General features: G+C 48.6%; 1 protein-coding gene across 1 annotated transcript in view; it reads left to right on the forward strand.

Annotated features, from left to right (window-relative positions):
* The window catches only part of LOC138510494 (zinc finger protein 34-like), a 167667-nt gene that overhangs the window by 42021 nt on the left and 103122 nt on the right, over positions 1-22524 (forward strand). Inside the window, exon 2 of the mRNA XM_069626186.1 lies at positions 13881-14001. Coding sequence (XP_069482287.1) covers positions 13881-14001 — 121 coding nt within the window. The remainder of the gene's footprint in view (positions 1-13880; positions 14002-22524) is intronic.

Below are 22524 nucleotides of genomic sequence, written 5' to 3' on the forward strand. Positions count from 1 at the left end.
CTAGTTCTCTGTTCCAATCCTGATTAGTGTGTCATGTGTTCACTGTGGTGGTGTCGGTGGGTATGGGTGGCTGCCTGATGCCATTTGAAGTCCTTCTGCATTACATTGACACATGTGCAGTACTTTTCCCTGGTATGTGTGCTGACATGACAGTTGCATGGCCCATCATTGTATGTTGACACCATTTCTGTACATCAATGTGTACACTGATGGCATGGACAAGACCGGGAGGGGGGACACTAGTCGGCAAATGCCATACATCCGTAGCTTACAGCTCATAGTTGGGGAATGTAAAATGTCGGATGCTTCTGTGTCCTGTCATTTAGTGTTTGGGTGCACTTTGATACACGTGTGCATTTGTGTCTCGAGTCACATGACTCAAAATGTCTTTATCTGTCCATTTGCAGGTGAGGATGCAGCCGATAGGAGGAGGAAGAAGAGTTAGTGGTGCATCAGACCACCAGTGGAGGATGAGGTATTGTACGGCATGAGAACGCACTGGTGCTGCAGGCCATCCTCAATCGTGCTTCGGGCTCTTCTGACTCCGATGAGTTTGATGCTAAACCACATGTGTATGCCTCAAAGAAGGCGAAGTTGAGTGCCCCAATGGGTGGATTAGATGGGGCCCATGAGTCTGCGGCGATGCAGCTAGCTTCACAAGGCCAATCAGTGGTGGGCCCCCCTGTCTGTGGTGGTTATGGCTGCAAGGCCAACCCTCCCATGAATTGGCATCAGGCCCTGGGGCCGATGTCCAAAGAAAGGTTGCAGACCTGCAGCCAATGACAGGGGCAACAGAGCAACGGGCATGGTCCCTTGAATCAGGCCACCATGGCCCCGCCTACGTGGTCGACGTGTGCAGGCTGGGGAGACAGAATGGGAGCAGCAGTTGTTGCTTGCCGCCATCCAACATTGCAATGTGTTGGACAACATTTCAGAGGGCATGGATAAGATGGCCAAGACCATGACCCCACCAGCGGCCCGGTTAGAGCAACAGCTGCAGGTCATGCAGTCCTCATGCCGCTTCCACAGACTGCGCATGGAGGCCAGTATCAAGGGCCAACGGGCTAATCTGAGGTGTCTACAAGAGTCCCTGCATGCTCAGGCACACAGAGAGGCCCTGAGGCGTGAGAGGCAGGCCATAAGGACTGCAATCCATGACAAACTCTCAGCCACAAGGACATTGCTCCACAAGGAGATGGATGCCTTCAGGCAGACACTGCCCGAGCAACTCAATGCATAACGGGTGAGTGCGCATACAGACTCTGTGGCCATCTGTGAGGAAGTGCATGGAGATTTCACCACCCTTACTGTGCTGGTGCATTCAACTGTGTTACGTCTGGCCATGGCCACTGAAGACCAGGTCTTGGCACTTCGTGGTATAGGTCCAACACCATGACCACCTGAATATCAACCACAGGATGGGGGTCCCAGCAGAGACCATCCTCCTGGTCCACCGTTGCTTTGAGGTCCATGGGCCCATGGAGGGGATTTTCGTTTTTATTTAGTTTTTTGTTTTTACATGCACCCTCCCCGCTCCAGGCTGGACTCCCCCTCCCCAGTCCAGGAGGGACTTTTATTTTCTTTTGGACATGACATGACCGCTGTGGTTGTATTTTTTTTTTTTTAGCCCTTGATTCGGCATGAGCACTTTTTTCAATACCCCTGGCCAGGATTGTGGCATGTGTTTTTTTTCTTCCCTTTCCGAGGTGGACTCTTTTTCTTTTCTTTCTTTTTTCCCTTGAGATGTGCTGATGCCCTCTCAAAGGCATGATGAGTGCAGTTATGAACATGCAGCCATGCACACTGGTGTCAACTGCCATAGCTGCCTTGAGGTCGACAGGATGGCATGTGCAGGTAACAATGGGTTGAGGGAAACATGACACACATGCATGATTGTCAACTATGGCTGGTGATATGTAATGTCCCATGTTGTTGCAGTGATCCTGAGTCATCCGGTGACTGCACTCGATGGGAGGTCAACCCTGCACCCTTTCACGTCCCTAGTCTCCATGCCCTCTGCCAGGCACTGGCTCTCCTTTCACAAATTTGGAGGTACAGTGTCACGACCCTCGTCCCAAATCACCACTGACACGCCCAATGGCCAGGTGGGATCAGGACTCGGGTCTCTAAGGCCTGGCATCCACTTCAAAAGCCCACTTGGGGCCAGTCCTGGCACCTATGGCGCTAGGCTCATACACCGTGAAAGACATGTGTTCAGGGAACTACTTTATTGAGGCTTTCAGCCAACATGGAGGCATCCACATAGCTTGGCTCCTAGGAACCAGGCTATGTGGTATAGTGTTTTGGGTGTGGTGATCTATGGACTATTTTACCTGGACTACTTTGTTGGGGCTATTTAAACCACACCCGAGCAAGACAACACGCTTTGCGTTACTTTGCAGTTTGCAACGTGACGCTCACCGTGTCCAGCTATACCCACGAGCCTCAGAGAAGCAGAACAGGCAGGGAGACAAAAGGAACACTGTTAGCAGCAGCATCTTACCTGCAATCTTCATCTTTATCTTCTCGCAGCTCCTGTGAACAGCTTCCTTGAATCTGCACGCCTCCTGGACCGGACGACCTGAAAGAGGAAGGTAGAGACAACATGACAACATTAAAGAAGGCATTAGAGACATTGCAAATTACGAACTGCTCAAAAGGCTTACCTGGCTGGTCGCCTCTCGGCTGGCACCACTCCAGAAATTCCACACACGTTGGGAGAACACCGCGACCTACAAGAAAAGAAGGAAAACCGGTTAGGAAAGGCAAGACATCGCAGCTCTGCGCATATTGCTTACTTGCCACATCATAGCGCTCATTATGTGCCATCATTTACCAGCGAGGCTCAACAAAGCCAGTTTGCCGCGCTGAAGCTCCGCATATCTAAGGGAGAAAAGAGACATTATTAAACAAAGAAAGGAATAACAACAATACGAAAGAACAGCAATAAGACCTACCTGAAAGACATCAAACGGGCCGGCGTAAGTGAAGTAACTGGACCGCACACGCCCATGAAAGACAACGCGCCCCTGCAAAGAAGACAGGACGGAGAGCACGCCTAACTCTACCACAAGGTGAGGAGAGGGCCTCAGAGGGGCTGAAATTCATATGGGGGGGAATGGAGGATACTTACCTCGATTGGCCAATCTTGAACACAGTCCTCCTGTATTTTAAGGCAGAATCTTCCCCGCAGATCACATCTGGGAACCACTGAGAAGTATACCAGCGAGTAGTCCGGCTGGGTGGTGTCCCTGTGGATACCAGGTGAGCGTAACATACAGTTTCCGGGGGAGGTGATGAGGGAATCACATCATGCCAGCTCTATCAGCAGGTAAGCATGTGCACTGTCCCTCGTATTGTGCCTGTATTATTGGTCACCGGGGTCTTTGCATGCATGACACATTTTTGCTATCGGTGTGGGTTATCCTTGAGTCACATCACAGTAAATGTCTGTGCAGATGTGTGTCTGTCTACATGCATGTGTGTGTATGTGCAGTTACACTTCTATGCGGTGCAATGTTTTTTTGGGTGCACTGTCAAAATTGACGCAATTAATGGAAGTGATTGGGCAGCACTTGTCACACTTTAGCCATTGTCAGTATTTCCAACATTCTGGATATTCATACAAATTGACAGCATGCATTCTCTGTGCATCTACGCTCTGTGTATTTTGGTTCTTCAACACTTTCCTCACTGACCGTGATGTCTCCTTACTGCCCCCCTTTTACTCCCCCTGACCCCATGTTACCTACAGGGCCCTGCAGGTGAACTCCCTGACCACACCACTATTTGACCTGTGCCACTTCCCACTCCACTCCCTTATCCACTTGCATGACCTGCCCTGCACCTGTTCCACATGTACCACACACGTTGATTCTAAGGTTTACTCATCCTCTGCTTCACACCTTCATGACGTAGCCTCTGGTGACACAGTTCTGGCCATTGGTGTACATTGTCTCCACAGGACAGGGTTGTCACACTTGCTGCATGTAGGGTTTTACAGATATGTGCATGTGTACCATTACCAGACTGCTTCTGTGTTACCCAATCGGGTCACTTCTTGTACATTGTTTGTTTCTGTAGGTTAATTACACCAGGATGTGTTGCATGATTTTTTGTTTGCATTACTTGTTCATCTCATCCGGCACTGTGAGGTAGTGCACATTGTGTGTGCACATTGTGGGCCCATGCATGTGTTACATCATCCACTCCCCATGGCTTGTCTTCATCTGTTCTCCCTGTGTGACTTTCGAGTGCACCCTGGGATCCATGCACACTTACTGGGATGGTCTCACAGAGGGTGTGTGGTCTGTTGGGGGTGAGTGAACAGCTGCATGTTGTCCTGAGGTCCATTTACAGTGGTGTCCAACAGGGGGGTATGTTGGTTGTTGTAAGGTATGGGTATGTGGTTGTAGGCACTTCTTTGCGGAGATGTAGCATACATGGGTCTTTTTCTGCTTTGCATGCCGTGGTGGGTGTTGCTTATAGTTTCTCTGATGTAGAGCTGCTGATTGGCCTTTCACATGTCCCCATTCTTTGCCACTCTGCCCTTCTCCGTCACCCACCTTTGACTTTCATGACCCACTACATGTGGTGCTTTTCCATCTATGTTCCTTCCAGGTTCTCTGACCAGGCTGCTTCTTAACAAAAGTGTTCATGTCTCTGTCTAGCTCTCTTGGGCAACTTCTCTCTGCCCTGACCCATTGTGATGTCAGACATACCCATCCTCTTCTCCCCTCCAGCCAGTCTGTCCCCTCCTTGCAAAGCTTTTCGCCTTTCCTTCCCTCCCTCTCCTCTATCTCTTTCTATTTCTCTCTCTGTCTCTCTCTCCATTCCACTGCTAGGCAATCGTCACTTTGTGTCCTGTCTCCCTCTTGCACTCCGTCATCCTTTGACAGTGGGTAGCCCATGCCTATTTACTTGTTCCATAAAGATGTGCAGCTAAGGACTCTGGATAATGCTCTCGTAACCAGGACAAATGTCTGGCAGAGGGACTCCCAGGACCACCCCTCTTGTTATTTACATATTCTAAGTAACTTTGGCTCTCACCCTAAGTTACATGGGGAATCCACACATGGACCACTTGCTCACTATTCTTAGAGAGGCCGAGCTCCACCCTACTGATGAGGTCCAACCAGACCGAAACACGTGTCTGGGGTTTCAGTTTGTAATCTTGTTCAGAGGCGAATTGCCTAGCATTTCGGGGCGGGACTGCCCCAGGGCAGAACAAAGACTGATATCTTTTGGATATTTCTCTATTGTGAATGATAGTGAGCTAAAGACTCTGGGTAAGGCTCTCATAACCAGGACAAATGTCTGGCAGATGGACTCCCAGGACCCCCCTTGTTATTTACATATTTTAAGTAACTTTGGGACTCACCCTAAGTTACTAGGGGAATCCAGACGTGGACCCCCTGGTCACTATTCTTACAGAGGCACAGCTCCACCCTACTGATGAGATCCAACCAGACTGAAACACGTGTCTGGGGTTGCTGTTGGTACTCATGTTCAGAGGAGAATTGCCTAGCATTTCGGTGCTGGACTGCCCCAGGGCAAAACAAAGACTGATATGTTTTGGATATTTCTCTTCTGTGAAAGATAGTGAGCTAAAGACTCTGGGTAAGGCTCTCGTAACCAGGACAAATGTCTGGGAGAGAGACTTCCAGAATCCCCTTGTTATTTACATATTTTTAGTAACTTTGGGTCTCACACTAAGTTACTAGGGGAATCTAGACGAGGACCCCTTGCTCACTATTCTCTGAGAGGCACAGCTCCACCCTACTGATGAGGTCTAACCATACCGAAACATGTGTCTGCGGTTGCTGTTGGTACTCCTGTTCAGAGGAGAATTGCCTAGCATTTCGGTGCTCGACTCCCCCAGGGCACGACAAAGACTGATATGTTTTGGATATTTCTCCTCTGTGAAAGATAGTAAGCTAAAGACTATGGGTAAGGCACTCGTAACCAGGACGAATGTCTGGCAGAGGGACTCCCATGATCCACGTTGTTATTTACATATTTTAAGTAACGTTGGCTCTCACCCTAAGTTACATGGGGAATCCAGATGTGGACCCCTTGCTCACTATTGTTAGAGAGGTACAGCTCCACCCTACTGAAGAGGTCCAACCAGACCGAAACACGTGTCTGGGGTTGCTGTTGGTACTCTTGTTCAGAGGAGAATTGCTTAGCATTTCGGTGCTGGTCTGCCCCAGGGCAGGACAAAGACTTGATATGTTTTGGATATTTCTCCTCTGTGAAAGATAGTGATCTAAAGACTCTGGGTAAGGCTCTCGTAACCAGCACAAATGACTGGCAGAGGGACTCACAGGACCCCCCGTTATTTCCATACACGAGTTGTCATGGATGTCCACTATCTTTTTGTTGATGCAATGCATGTCTTTGCGATTTCCATTTTTTATCCAGTTGTGATGCAGTGGATGCAAGCCAAGTGGGTACCCTGTGCAAGTAAGCGAAGGCCACTCCGGGTGGCACTTGTGTTGTAGTTGGTGGCAGGGAGTCTAGCACTGTGTGTGGTTGTTTTTCTTTTACTTGTATTGAGGTGAGCGGGTCCAGCTTCATGTGTCACATGCTGATGGTAGGCTGGTGTGTCTATGCATGCTGTTTGGCAAGACAATCAGGGTGGCACCGGTTGCGGTCTCATAGTTGTGAGGGAAGCTGTCGCTGTTGGGCCTTTGTTGGTGAGTTGTCATGAGGGTGGCATGCCTGGCTGTTTGTGTGCTGTGATACATGGTGATGGTAGTGATGTTGAGTGTTTCCGTGCGCTTTTCACATGTGTCTTGCCTGCCACATGGCATCCCAGTAAATGTTTTTTTAATAGTCATGCCTACACACGCAGGCAGTCCAATCTTGGTCCTTCTTCTCCTCCTGGGGGTGCTGTCCCAAGACAATTCCACACACAGAAAAGCAGTGCTGGCCATTTGTGGGATGCCATGTTCACCACAGACACCAGGCACACACCATTGGCCAGGTGTTGTTTTTTTGCCATGTTGAACATGTACCCTGGGGCCTGTTAACAGCTGCTGAGTGCATCTCAATGCTCCCTTCAGTTCAAAGCACATTGGACCCAATTCAATCGAGTCCCGGTGAAGTCTGCCTTCCCTACCTCTTACCTGTTGTCTACTCCCTTTTGTGTGGCATAGTCCTTGGCCTCTGTTTCTCATTCCTTTCTCATGTCTGCTTGTCTCTTTCATGCCAGTTGCCTCGGTGCCCTGCCTTCCAGTATGACAGCTGCCTCTGTGAAGAGCTGTCTTCTGCCAGAGCCTGTCTTCTGTGCAATTGGTGATAGTTTTCCATCACATTGTCTTGGTTTTTACATCAACTGCTCCCGTGCCAGTTTTTACTGCACTGTCCCACTGCCACGTCTATCAGGGGATGCCATATTGTGGCATTGGGAGTACTTCCAATTTGATCCTGGGTTTCTAACCTCTCAGTGGTCTCTTTTTGGGAGTCGTCACAAGGCTCATACTGACTGTCGCCGGATCACAGTGTTACCAATGTCCCATCGCCATGATAATATGTAAGTGGTCCTTCACTGCATGGCACTTGTGGGGGCAAGCAGTGTGGGTATTGTGGGTGGGTAAGGTGTCTCTGTGTGAGGTGTTCATATTGCATTGGCGTGAGGTGGGAGGATCTATCTGCATGGATGCAGGGACACATGGTGATGGGTGGCTGGTGAGTTCCTGTATGCATTTGTTGCATGTCACTCGGGGGGCACATGTTGCTGTGTAATTGGGTGCATGGATGTGTTGCCTGCCCTCACATGTGTTGTATTTCTTTACAGGGGAAGATGGTTGCTGCGATTGTAGGGGACGTTGCTGCTTTATGCGTGTGCAGGGCAGAGCATCAGGGTTTAGTGGTTTCCAGGCCTAAATAGGGGGACATCCATGGATTCCAGGGTCTGGCTGGTGCAGGCTCACAAGGGATAAGGTGTGAGGCGAGATGTCAATTTTTCTTGCAGTGCACTTGATTTGTTCGGAATATGCTTGAATGATTTAATGTGACTGTCTATTGTGAGCATAGTTGGTGTCAGGGAATGAGTTGGTCACTCAACCTGTTTATTGTGGTGGAACACGCATAGTGGGTCCAGGGCACTTCTCACATGTGTTTATTACTAACTTCCACTTTGCACTATGCCATCCTATTTGTGGTTTCATGTGTGTAGTTTGGTGTCTACGTGTAGAATAGTTGTTGTCCAGGTGACGGTGGTCGGGGACTTTGTTGTTTGTCCTGTGTGCTTTTGGGTGTACTACATGGACGCTGTTGGTTCGAGTTGCTATGACTGTGTTTGTGATTTGTGCACCTTTGCTCACTTACAAATTGGCTCATAGTCTGGAAATGTAAATATGGAGTTCAAATGCTCCCTATTCACAGTATGTATGAAGCAGGTGGAATCTTGCTCCCCCATTTTCACACTCACGTCTACATGGATACGTTTCGGCCTGAAGTGGACGTAGTTCCACAGGTGTACTATAGTATTTTGACTGGCTGATTGGATTAAGTAAACATCTAGCTTTGGATGGTCATGAATGACTAGTTGCTAAGAATTGAATGTTGCCAAGATGATGTTTTTTTCTGTTCCAAAATAATTGTACTTGTTTATGTATTTCTCACATTTGTGTTTTGTACTTACATTTTTTATGCCTCCAAAATCATTTTACTCCCAACTTTGTAAAGTGGGAGTGGAATACTCCCACTTACAAGTCTTATTTGGTTCTCTGTTTGTGCATGTTGTTTTATGTCTAATGGACGCACACAATTTGGTTCTCCCAGAGACACATTCTCACGGTGTTGTTATGGCCATGTAGGCTGGGCCCCAATTCATCATTGAATGGCACCTAGGATTTGGCCTCACTGTCGGTACTCCACAGAGGCAGGTTTTTTGTGATGTATGATTGCACCAGCTGGGTGCATGCAGCCTCCCCACGTGCCCTTTGGCCAACCAAGGGCAAGAGTGGTGCCTGTGGATGCGGGCGGTGTCCCACCTGCATTTCCACTGGTACGCAATGCTGTGTGGCAACATTGTGCAGTACAGATACAGCCACTATGATTTTACATACTACTGGTGGTGCATATAGCAACACCCCACGAGTGGTCAAGGGAGCGGAACTGTGACTTCAGCACTCCGAATGCCTGCTGCACTATGCCCCTAGTGGCTACATGTGCTGTAGTGTATCTCACCTCAGCTGCTGTTGTGGGATTCCGGATTGGTATCATCATGAATGTTGACAGCAGGTAGGCACTGTTCCCTATAAATGTGTACATGGTTGTGATTGTCATTTATTGTTAGGGTCTGTTGTTCAGTGTGTCACGTGCATGCATGTGCATAAAGGTTCATAGTCACAGATGAGCCATGCGTTGCCATGTTTTCCAGATGCCAGGGCCCGGTGCAGTGGTGACTAGTGAAAGATGTAGCTATCAAGTGTGCTGCCCGGAAAATTGGCATACACTTTGATGATGATTCCGTTTGAATCACACACTACCTGCACATTAATAGTGTGCCAGTGCTTTCGATTCCGATAGATGTTCTCCATCAATCTGGGGGCTTGCCGTAACGCAACATGTGTACAGTCAATTGTACCTAATGCACAGGGAAAGTGTGCTACTGCATAGAAATCCTGGATCACTGTTTGCCTATCCTCCAGTGTTCGGGGCATAAATATATTTGCCTGCGCACACATGCACATGTTGTTATCCATGACAATACCTGGTGTAGACAGCTGGATTTTCTGGCCTGCGATATCCCACCAACTATTGCGGTGGTTTGTTGGAAGAACCCAGTTGCCATGAAAGGGAGTGCAATCAGTACTTTTTCTAATGGGATAAGGGTCTGGGAGCAGATGGTGGGTGATGTTAAGCCATCTTCCCACTCCCTGACGAGGTCTAGGATTACATGGGTGGGGAGACCTGTACTTAGCATATACCTGGTCATCCAGCATCCCAAACAGCGTAGTTTGTGTTGTGAAGATCCAGGCCTGGGCATCCTCCTTCTCCTGCGGTGTGCGTGCACGATACCTCCTACTATTGCTGGGTTCATCGTGGCTGTAGACGTTAGTTTGGTGTGCATTGCATGCTTTATACATATTGGTTCCTATCCACGTTGAAGTTTACACCTGCTATCATGTGGCGGTTGAATCACAGGGTTTGCGCATACCTTTTCCCAACGCAAGGTTACACGTTGAGATCCAGGAATTTGTTTGGGTTTGCATAGGAATGGGTGTACGCTTGCTTAGCCATGGACCGTCCCTCAACACGCCCACATTTTGCCATGTTCTTCCTCATTCTGCATGTTCCGCCCCCTATTTTGGCCTCTGCGTAGGCCCGGCCCATACTCTGCGAGGATCCTCGCACAAGGCGATGGGCCGCTTGCAGAGACGTGCCGGGCCTGTCCTAGGTCCACGCAAGTCCCTGGAAAGTCCTGCGCAGTCGATTCCATAAGTCGACAAAAGGGGTTTTGCGTGCAGTTTGGCGTGCAAAGTCACTATTTGCTGTGCAATAATTTCCATGAATCAGGGACTCAGTCTCAAGGTGGTGTCAAGGAAAACATCAATTAATGGATTTCTGCCCTTTTCTGTAATTGACACCAAGTTGCCTGGTTTCTTTTTTTTCAACTTTATTTAACAATTATACAGAAAATAATACAACTGAGTAACAACAAAATGGGAACAGGTAAGAGATTACTCCATATACATCAGTGCAACAAAATGCAAATTACTACTAAATTAACAGCTATTGAATAGGAAATCCGAAAACATCCCCATCCACCTATCTCATGGCAAGACGTGACGACACAAAACACAAAAAAACAACAACAGGACAAAACATACACCCCTACCAACCCCCCAACCTCAATATCCACAAAATAAACCAAAGCCTACACCTCATCCAAATAAATCACTGAATGACCCCCATCTCTCCTAGTACTCAGTTTCCCGATGTTGCCTGGTTTCTGATCTCCCCTCCGCCCCCAACCATCCCTCCCCCAACATCCCAGTGGAGAGGCTGCACCAATGTCAGCCACAATCACACCTTACTAACCACCTGAACTTTATTAGTGTGTATGGACTGTGATGAAATCTCCCGGGAGGCGATGCGGGGAGGATCCGCTGGTTACCCCACCATCCACTACCAAGGTAGAAGAAGCTCTTTAAATTGCTGTGTTAGGGATGCCAATGTGTGGCCACGTTCTCAAAAGATGCTGTTAATCAAACTTTCTGGGCCACAGGCTTGATTGACGCAACAAAAATGAGAGGAGAGAGGGAATAACCTTGCCATCTGTCTCTATGGATATCTAGATTGAAGGAAAGTAGGGAGTTCATCCAAATTCCGGTGCATGCAGAAATGTATTGAATGAAGTTAGGGCCAAATCCTAATTCAAATCGAAGCCATTTTAAAAATGGCACATCTACAGAGTCAAATGCCTTTTTGGAGCCAAGAGGCAAAAGCACAAGGGGGCCCTACCCTCTCTGCTGATTTCGATTATATTCAGTGATCTAATGTTATCCGGAGTCTGTCTGCCAGGATGGTTACCTGAGGGTGGGGTGGGATGAGCCTGTTAGCAAGTATCTTCAAGTAAAATCTGTCATTGTAAATAAGCATAGGATGGCTGAATGATTTTTGCCCGCTTTTGCGGCAAAGCGTAAACTTTATTCCCTCGCCGTTGGGGGGTATTGAACCAGATATCAAGAAGCCATTAAAGAGTTTTACAAGGTGTGGGGTTGGGCTGTGTAAGATTATTTTGTAAAAGGAGTGAGAAGCCATCCGGGACCAGGCTGCTGTCTTGGGGGGTGGAGGGGAGCAATGTAATGCATTGTGTATGGATTGAAATTATGATTTGAAGTTCAGGAGCTAAATGCTACTCCTGGATATCCTGCATTACTCGAGAGGCAGGATCTACGTTTCGGTAACCAGGAGCTGGTACGTGGTACGCCACAAATCTAACTTGTGCATGTTATGGAAATTCTACATTTTTGGCCATTGCCAAATGATATTTGGTTTAAATATCCCTTAGACATGTCCTTTTATTCTTCTTTAAATACATCCCCAAACTGAAACTTGCAGAGTTTATATCATATTGGTATGTTTGTATGGCACCAGTTGGCACGAGGAGTCAAATGTAGCTCCCACTAGCTGTTAGTGTCAAGCTAACCAGGTTCTCCTCGGCAACAAGAGGGAGCTATGTCGCTCCCATCAATTTTGAGCCCCGAGGATAGTTCCTCAACCAAGATGGGGTCTGCTGTTCATTAAGAGTTAATTTTGTCAGATGCGCCACCCACGCTCTTAACTATACCCTCTGCCTTTTAACTTCACTGGCCTGGGGACCATCTAAACAGCGTTGCCAAGCCAAGTGGTGAGAAGCTGAGGAGATGGAGAGTCCAACTGATGATGCTCCCCTTGGTAAGGGAAGATCAGCCTAAATCGGCGGCCTACTTCCAGCAAATCTCTTTAGCTTGGACCCCTTTGGGACGCTGCTTCTGAATCATTGCCTCGGCCTGGTTCAGAAGGAGGACATGGAAGCACCCGTGGAGAGAACGTCATCCCATTGCTAAACCTTGTTCATAATCAGCGTTGTGGTCTGAAAGTAGTGCACTCGCACCCGGACTTCCGGAATCAAACCTTTCAGCTGTTGAACACGGCCTGCTGTGGCTACAGTGTGGCTCCGGGGCTTGTGAGGGCGCATCTCCCAACACGCCCTTGAAAGGAGCTTGTACGCAGCCACCCAGCGCATTGTTGCAGATCTCTCTGGGGCTGCCCTACGCTTTTATTCCGACTAGGGTGTTTCTCTGTGTTTTTAAGAGCGTGTCTGGCATGGCCTTTTTTTGTTCACCGGCTGTAGTGCACGCTGACCCAGTTCAGCCTGCTCGCTTCATCAGCTCTGTTCTCAGTGCGTGGCAGGTTATTTTATTATACAGCTTTAAAATAAATGTAAGTTTCTACTTGCCAGACGAGAGGTCTCATTTTAATTCCAGAAGATGTCGGTTGTGCCTCATTTGGTGTGGGTGTTGAGTTATTGATTAGAAAGGCATTGTTGCATATTTTTCAAAATTGTATTTCCACAGAAAAGCTGCTGCAAACGTTATTTAAAAACTTTGTTTGCATGTTATAGTCAGGATGTACAAATTTAAGATGCAAGCTACTAGCCAACCATAAAAAGTCACTCACCACCGCAATTCTATAGCTACAGAAAGCACACAATTTCCCATGCCCCAAGAGTAAATACCACTAGCCAATAGCGAGTGCACATTTTGCACCTTGAATATAGGTGCAGGGCGGATTGTACGACACCAGCTGCGCGCTAAAAGGGGAGTGGTGGGTCAGTAGAAGGTCAGCAAGATGGAAACATGTGTTGACTCATTTATGGAAAAGAGAACAATTGTGTGCACCACTGGTGTGATTTAAAGCATGGACACAATGCATGTGGCATTCACACCCACATCTCTCCGTGTGATTATGCACTGATATTGAAATCGTTCAGAGTTTTCTGAAGATCAAAGCAAACTGTATTCATCGATATTGCCATCTAGCTGTTGGCAACTCAGCCTCGTTGTACATTCTGATGATACTTGGTTGGTGCACACCATCAGTCCAATGAAGCCTTTAAAGCCGGAACTGTAGACTGCTTAATTCCTTTGGGGCCTTTATATGGCACACCATTACTTCATTGTGGACTCTGGGTGCTGTTCAGATGAAATGCTTGTGCAAGGTAAGCTGTAAGTCTGCACCAGGGTCCCTGAAAAAATACACAAGTAGCTTTACGAAGCGGTTGAACACATTTCATAGAAGATGCTAACTCTTTGCAGTCACTCTAACACTATTTCTTCATTGTATCTCACATTTTCACCAAATGTCTGTTGTCTGCACAGGTTACATTCCATGATGTTTCTGCCTATTTCTCGGAGGAGGAGTGGAAGCTCTTACACGAATGGCAGAAAAATCTTTATAGGAATGTCATGAAGGAAATCCACCAGGCCTTGATCTCCCTAGGTACGGTTGCACTGTGACATTTTATTTGAAGTTCCATGTTTATTTGACGAAATGTTTGGCTTAATATGTCAGTGTAATTGAATGTATTTCTATCTTTACATGCTTTCGTATTTTAAGTTTTTTTCTGGAAAACCTGTTCTTTTTCAGAGATCTAGAAAACGATTAAATCTAAACATATCTTCTTGACTAATGGTATAAAAAAAAAGTATGATATGTTTTTTTGGATAGTCTTTCATATTCATGAGCGTGGAGCCTTCATTGCAAGATAAATGTCTTCCATGAAACGTGCCATCTAAATGAACACATTTTAGAAAACTAATCAAAATGGGTATGTTTAATTAGTTAAACAAATACTATACGCCTTACATATGTCCTCACTGTTTCTCAGGGCCCATCTACACCAGACGTTAGTGGGCCTTTGTGCCCAAGACCCATTTGACGAAAATGGTGTGGTTAGATTGCTCAGCAAATTAAGCATGTGCTCATTTATTTAAAAGATAAAGTGCATATCACCCTGGTGCAAGAGCTTTGAGGTGCTGTGCTATAAAAGCCAACATGGGAGTACACATACACCTGGAACAAAACATGCACCACTCAACAGAATAATAACTTAAATCAATAGACCCGCTAAAACTAAGCATTTTTTTAAAGTCCATTTTAAAAGCTTTTCTAAAATCTAAGACTAAAGGCTGAAAATGAATGGGAGGAAGGAAAGAGCTTCAAAGTCTTGAGCAGCAGCACGTGGGCCGAAAAACTAGCTGCACAGATCCATGTGAAACCCACAGTCCGGCTCAATTCTTGGCAGCGTCAACTCAACCCTTCATTTTTATGAGGGTCAGAATTTAAGAACCATAAAATTAGGTAAAGTGCATCATTGTGTTCTGGCGACTTATCTCGATCAAGGAAAGTGGGGGAGGGGGATGAACACAATATTCATGATGTACAAAAGTTATGTTTGCCAGTCATCGGTTTCTGTGTGGCTATGTGGCGTTCACGCCCGTGTTCACGGGCCGGGTTCAACATTAAAAGCCTGCAATCCTTAACCACAGTATACCTGAGCGAAGCGAGGGCCACTGTGGGGGCTGTGGGAAGTTAATGGCCAAACCTGCCCACGAATACGGGTGTTCATACCGTTAATGCCAGAGGTGCTAAAAGCGTGTTTATGTTTTTTAATAAAGTTGACTTCGGTGAAGAAGCGCGTGTGTTAATGCAGGGATACAGTCGAGCCGCTGCGCTCCTCCTGAGTGAAGGAATCCAGCACTGCCACACAAGTCTGCCTCGTCTGCAGATCCCTGCCACAGCTAAGCATAATACCATGGCTGACGGCAGCCTCGTGGGAGCTCCAGCTGGCAGGGGATATTAATACCTCATCATTCATACTGTGCAGTGAAATCAACTGCATGGGGCAAGGGAACTGAACTGTGAGTACTGCCCCTCCCTCTTCCTGGACATATACATCCCCTGCCCTCTTATGTGCCAGGTGTCATAATAAACGCCTCTTTCCATCACGCAAGCGTCCTGTATTCATTGAGGGCCACTACATAATTGGCAACGAGGACCGGAAACAACCCGCGCAGCAACCATGCAGGGCGCCATGCCACCTCCCGCTTTCCTCCAATAACCCTGGTACGCCTGCAACTCCTTGGCAGCAATGGGAGCCACTGTTTTCCACCTATCTGGAGGCATTGGGAGAAAGAAGGCCATGCTACTCAATGCCATGGGGGTCGAAGGACAGCCTGTTTTTGCATGCTTGAATGCTGTGCCCAGCGCAGACGAAGACAATGATGTCTATAAAGAAGCAATTTGCCGCATAATTAAGAGTTTTTTTCAACAAAGAAAACGTGGTCCTCCACAGACTCAAGTTTTACATGAGGAAACAAGAAAGTAACGAACCGGTCAATGATTACATCACCAGGATGAGAGAACTGGCGGCCTTGTGCGGATTCAGGGACAATGTGGAGAAAGTAATTTGTGACATGTTAGTGGTCCACACCAATTCCCGCAAAGTTCATGACAAATTCATCCAAGAAAAAGAATTTGACCTAAATAAGGCCATACAAATAGCAAGGGCCAAAGAGGAGACCTCGAGCAGACGCAGGGAAGTGAGTGGACCATCGTCCGCAACTGAAATTACAGCTGTGCAATGGAAGGGGCGTAGAGACAGACAGCCGCGAGAAGCTGCCAGAGAGAAAGGACCAAAGTGGAGAGATTCCCCTAAGTGTTACAGATGTGCCAGCACTAAGCACCTGGCGAACGATCGAGATTGTCCCGCAAGGAACAAAGAGTGCTCCAAGTGCAGCCGATTTGGTCACGTTGCCGTATCCTGCACGTGGCAGGATAAGAAAGTTACCCACATTAACGGGGACAGAGGAACAAGTGATGAGGAATTACCTGACGATAAGACAATGGTAATCATGGTTAACTCATCTCGTGCAAGAAGGGACAAACCCCATTGCTTGGTGAGAGTGGATGGTAAGGAAACGCGCGTCATGGCCGATTCGGGGTCTGACCTGACCATCCTCCCCATCTAGACATACAAAAACATGATGGGACACGATTTGGTAAAGATTAGAAGCACCAAGCAAAGGCCCACAGTCGTCAGGGGAGCCACCGCAGACCTATTGGGCTACATAAAAGCCAAACACGAATTCAAAGATAGGTGCACCACAACGAAAGTCTATTTCTCAAACCAGGATCCTGCAGTACTGGGATGGCATGACCAACATAAACTGAGCATCCGGTTAGACCCCAGCACTTCCGAACATGTGCTGCTGGTCTCCTCAGGAGGAGCGTCAGAACTGAGAAGTTAATTCCCCATGCTGTTCTCCGAAACACATGGAAAAATAAAAAGCTACGTGCACAAAATCCGCCTAAAACCCAATGCAGTACCAGTCAAGCACAAGGCCAGGCCCGTTCCAGTGACAGCAAGGTTAGCACTCGAATCCCAGCTTCAAAAGATGGTCAAGGAAGGTACAATTGAGACAGTCGAGTCCTCCGAATGGCTAAGCCCGGTGGTCCTCATAAAGAAGAAATCCTCCAACGATTTGAGAGTGTGCATAGATCTACGCAGCCTCAACGTGGAGGTGGTGACGGACAGTTTTCCCCTGCCCAGCATCAACGAAATCGTACTGACGATGAAGCAAACTAAATTCTTTTCAAAACTCGATATGCGAATGCCTACCATCAGATAGAGCTGCACAAGGCCTCACGCCCACTCACAGCTTTTATCACGCCGTTCAGCACATTTCAATGCACACAAAGGCTATTCGGGCTGTCATCCGCTGCATCAGTATTTCAAAGAATGATGAACTCCCTGCTGCACGGCATCGACAAAGTGTCGTACTTCCAAGATAACATCCTTGTGTACGACAAAGACCCAGAAAGCCATGTTAGAGTGCTAGAAGTACTTGGCAAACTAAGAGCGCAGTAGTCCACCTGCACCACGAGAAGTGCATAATTGGAGCCTGCAAAGTAGAATACCTGGGTTACTGCATCTCAAAGGAAGGAGTGAGCCCTAAGAAAAACCTGCTCCAAGCCATAGTTTTTTTTTTTTTTTTTTTTAAAAGATTTTTATTGATTTTTCAACACAAACAACGATACAAACCAAACAGCAGTGCAATAAACAATATTCCAAGAAACATTTAACCATTAGTGCGCACTACTCCCCTGATCCCTCCCCCCTCGCGAGCCATTTTCCATGTCTTGTTCCGCTTCTGTTGCACATGAGCGAGCATCGTCATCATCTGGATCTCCCGAAACCCCTGTCCCGAATATGCAGGATATCAATGTCTTCCATGCCATCAAAGAGCCCAGTTCCTCCTCCCAAGACATACAACTCGCCTCATGCCACACCGCTGTCTCAGCCTCCGCCCATTTCTGTAGGTCATTCCACCACACCTCAACCCGTGGCTTGCTACATTTTTTCCAGCCCATGGCTATTCGTCGTTTGGCCAGCACATACGCTAAGTCTTTCAGTTTGCTTACATGTTTCTGCTGCCGAGGTCTGGGAAACCCACCCAGAAGGCATGCCCAGGCGGTGTCTATGGCAAACGTGACCCCTCTCTCTCTCAGCTTGCGCGCCGCCTCCCTCCAGAACCCCTCAATCACTGGGCACGCCCAAAACATATGCGTCATGTCCGCATTCTCCTCGTCGCATTTGGGGCACGCCTGTCTGCCTGCATTCCGAAATTTGGATATCCTCAGAGGGGTCATGTACGCTCTGTGCGTGACGTACAGTTGTATTTGCTGCAGTCTGGCATTTCGAGACACTTTCCTGTGGTACCCCAAAGCCCGTTCCCACATCCCATCTCCCATTTCGATCCCCACCTCACTCTCCCATTCCAATCGTAGGCATGTCAGTTCCTTCCCAACTTTCGACATCACCATCTCATACAGCCTAGAAATGTCATGTCCCCCTTCCGTTGTATCATATATCCCCGCCATCGTAACCTCCGATTCGTCTGCCATGATATTCTCAGGCCACAGTTCCCGAATTTCCTTCCCCAATCTGTGGTATGTAACATATTGGCCTTCGTGCAATCCAATCTCCTCGCTAAGTTCCACAAACCCCTTAATAGCACCCTCCTGCCACACATCGCCCAATGTCACCAACCCCACCGATTCCCAGTAGGTCCTAATAATCTCCCTCAGCTGTCCATCCACCCCCGCCAGGGCAACCAGTGGAATTTGCGGAGAACACGGAAGTGGATCACCCATCATTGTGCATGCCCGTCTCCACACCTTCCACCCCAGCTTCACCATCGCCGGGTACCTTCTCGTGACAGCCTCGGGCAACCAAATGACCTCCTTTAAGAAAAATGGGGCACAATCTTGCCCGAATAGTCTGAGTTCTGGGGTCTCTTCGTCGGACAGCCATTTAGACACAAACTGTAGTTGGCTCGCTATGTAATACGCCTCAAAGTTTGGGAGTTTGACTCCCCCCTTTTCATGAAAGTTCTGTAACTTCCAGAGCGCTACTCTGTTACGAGTACCATGCCACAGAAACTCTCTGCAAACCCCATTTATTTTAGTGAAAAAACCCTTAGGGATCATGTATGGGATGTTGCTAAAGTAATGTAGCAGCCTAGGCAGAACTACCATCTTGATCATCGCCCCACGCCCCATCATCGCTAGGGGCAACTTCTGCCAAAAGCTCATACATGCGCGTATCTTCTCAACAGCCATCTCTGTGTTGCGCTTGTATTCTTCCTCCACCGTGTGGTAGATATCTATTCCCAGGTAACGGAATGTATTGACTGACCAGGGCACCTGGAGCACCGGCAGCCGCTCCGTGGGAACATCCCTATAGCAGCCCAACGGGAAAATGTATGATTTCTGGGGGTTGACCGCTATGCCCGACAACCTCGCATATCTCCCCATCACGTCCAGGATATATTGTAAATTCTCCTCCGGATGACTCAAGTACAATAACAAGTCATCCGCATACAGGGATATCAGATGGTTTTCTCCCCCCACCTCAATGCCCACGATATCATACTGCTGCCGCAAGTACAGTGCCAGAGGCTCCAGGGCCAAGATATACAACATCGGGGACCAAGGACACCCCTGTCTAGTGCCTCTACTAAGCTGCCATCTCTCGGATATAATCATGCCCGTCCGAACTCTAGCCAGCGGAGCGCTGTACAGCAGCTCCGCCCATCTAATATATCCTGGTCCCAGTCCGTATTCTCTCAAGGCCGCCAGCAGCCACTTCCAATTAACCGAGTCGAAGGCTTTAACAGCGTCCAACGACACTATCGCCATTTCCCCATCACTGTTAGATCCCATTTCAATCACCCGGTGGAGTCGTCTATGGTTTTGGGCAATGTTTCTCCCCGGGACATATCCCGTTTGGTCCGGGTGTACCAGTTTGCCTATCACCCTCCGCAGTCTGTTGGCCAGGACAGCCGTTAGTATTTTGCTGTCCTGATTCAGCATAGATATTGGTCTGTACGACCCACAACTATGCCCGGGTTTATTAGGCTTAGGGAGCGGTATAATGATCGCTTCCCTGAGCGATTCCGGCAACCTCCCCTTCTCGAACGCCTCATTAAGCATATCAAGCATCGGGGGGAGTACTTCCGCTCCAAAAGTTTTATAAAATTCACTGGGCAGGCCGTCCGTTCCTGGGGTCTTGCTAGTGGGTAGCTGCCGGACGACCGCCTCCAACTCCCCTAGTGTTATTGGGGCATCTAGTTCCTCTCTTTCCTCCGTGCTTATCCTGGGCAGCCCGATATCTTGCAGGGTCTCCAACATTTCCTCCCGGTCGCCGCCACCCGGATCCCCATACAATGCTTTATAGTAATTTACGAATTCCTCATTGACACCCTCCTGGGTATCTATCTGCTCCCCATCCTCTCTAATTATTGTCCTAATCGGGGGCCTCGGGGTTTCTCTTTTATATAACCATGCCAAAAGACGACCCGTTTTATCTCCTCCCGCATGTTGCCTTTCAATATACTTTTTGTAATTTAGATTACAGAGCCTCCCCCAATGTTCTGTACACTGCTGCTGCAGTTTAAGCACCAGTTCGTTATCTATATGCTCGCTCTTCAGCACCTTTTCCAGCTCTCTCTCCGCCTTCTGTAAGTCGACCAGGGCCCCATTCTGCAAACCTTTCGATTTAGCAATCGCCACCCCTCGTACCACAACCTTAAAGGCCTCCCACAGAGTTCCCGCCGAGTCAACGCTGCCAGTGTTGGTATCGAAATAGCTAACTATTTCCTCCCGCATGTCTTCCCTAAAAGCCTGGTCTTTAAGCGCCTCTGCGCGCAGGCGCCACGTCGGGATCCGCGCTCTGGGGCGGCCATATTGCCATCCCACCACCATAGGCGAGTGGTCCGAGAGGACCCTCGCTCTATATTCCGCACTAGACACATCCCCCAAGACGTCCGACGTGGCAAAAATATAGTCTAGCCTAGTGTGCAACCGCTGCGGGGCCGAGTAATGCGAGTACTGTCTCTCATTGGGGTGCTTGGCCCTCCACACGTCATCGAGCTCAAAGTCCCGCAGCAGCGTCCGCAGCACCCGGGCTGCCGGGGCGGGCCTAATCACCTTATCGTCGGATCTGTCCATCCCCGGGTCCAACACACAGTTAAAATCCCCTCCCCAGAACACCGCACTCCCCACACACCAACTCAAGTTGGTACTCATGGTCCGGAAGTACTCTGCCGTGCCCTGGTTCGGGGCATACGTGTTCACTACACACATCTCTCTGTTCTCGACTACCCCTCTCACCATAGCCAGACGCCCCTCAGTATCCACACGTTCCTGCTGCAGTTGAAACGGGACATGCGGCGCCACCCAGATCAGCACGCCTCTAGCATAAGCTGAGTACGCGGATCCTACCACCGTTCCACCCCACTTTTTCTTCACCAGCTCTAATTTGTCTCGGGTCAAATGCGTCTCTTGCAGTAATGCGACGTCTATCTTTTGTCGCCTCAAGTACAACATAACTTTGTTCCGTTTGAGATAGCTATTGAGGCCCCTGACGTTCCATGTCAACAATTTTAGCTCCCCCATGATGTACTGATATCTTGCACTCTCCCCCCCGACCATCCCTGCTCGTTCATGCTATCCAGAAGTCTCATCCAAAATCTTCCCTCAGGGCTCGCGATCCCATTCAAACCTCCCAACACTATGTACACCCCAACTGCCCCCACACCCCCCATTCCCCCTGCCCATCCCCTCCCCCCCAACTCCCTCCCCAACTGTTGCCCAGCTCCATCCCGGGAACTCAGGCCCCGCCACATCTAGTTCCGGCTGTTACACACAGAGCCCAGTAGGGTAAAGTCGCCCTAGCGGCCACTTAACTAAGAAATACTAAACGGGGGTGAATGGACCAGCCCTGAAAGGCTCCCATGTACGACAACAATTACAGTGCAAACAGTGCATTTAACATCCAGTTCCAGGCCCGACCTCCCCAGGCCATAGCAATAACTATATTCAAGTCCCATAGTCTCCGGCAACACCCTCTCTCGTCGTAGAGCACTTATCTCTCATTGCCACCTTCATCCGCCCGGACCTCCGACTCCTGGGGGCTGCCCTGCATGTCCAGCCAACCCATGGCTTCCTCCGGTGACTCAAAAAACAGGGATCTATTATTGTGGATCACCTTTAATTTGGCCGGGTAGAGGAGCATATATTTCTTCCCTGCCTCTCTCAATCTTCTCTTGACCGCCCCGAAGTTCATCCGACTCCTCTGCACCATCATGGTGTAGTCTGGGTAGGCCGTTATAATGGCCTCCCCCCTTTTGATGGTTCCTCCTTTACGAAAATGCTCTAAAATCCTTTCCCGGTCACGGTAGTTAAGGATTTTGGCTATCATTGGCCTGGGCGGACCGCCCGGTGGAGGCCTCCTAGCCAATGCTCTATGTGCTCGCTCCACCGCAAAACCCTGCGACAGCGCACCCCCGGTGATCTCTTGGAGCAACATATTTTCAATGAAGTCCGTGGGGTTATGACCCTCCAATCCTTCCGGGATGCCCACAACACGGATATTATTCCTTCGGGCGCGCCCCTCCG

The sequence above is a fragment of the Ambystoma mexicanum genome, chromosome 6p, assembly GCF_040938575.1.
Source record: "Ambystoma mexicanum isolate Mex_15411 chromosome 6p, UKY_AmexF1_1, whole genome shotgun sequence".
Taxonomy (NCBI): domain Eukaryota; kingdom Metazoa; phylum Chordata; class Amphibia; order Caudata; family Ambystomatidae; genus Ambystoma; species Ambystoma mexicanum.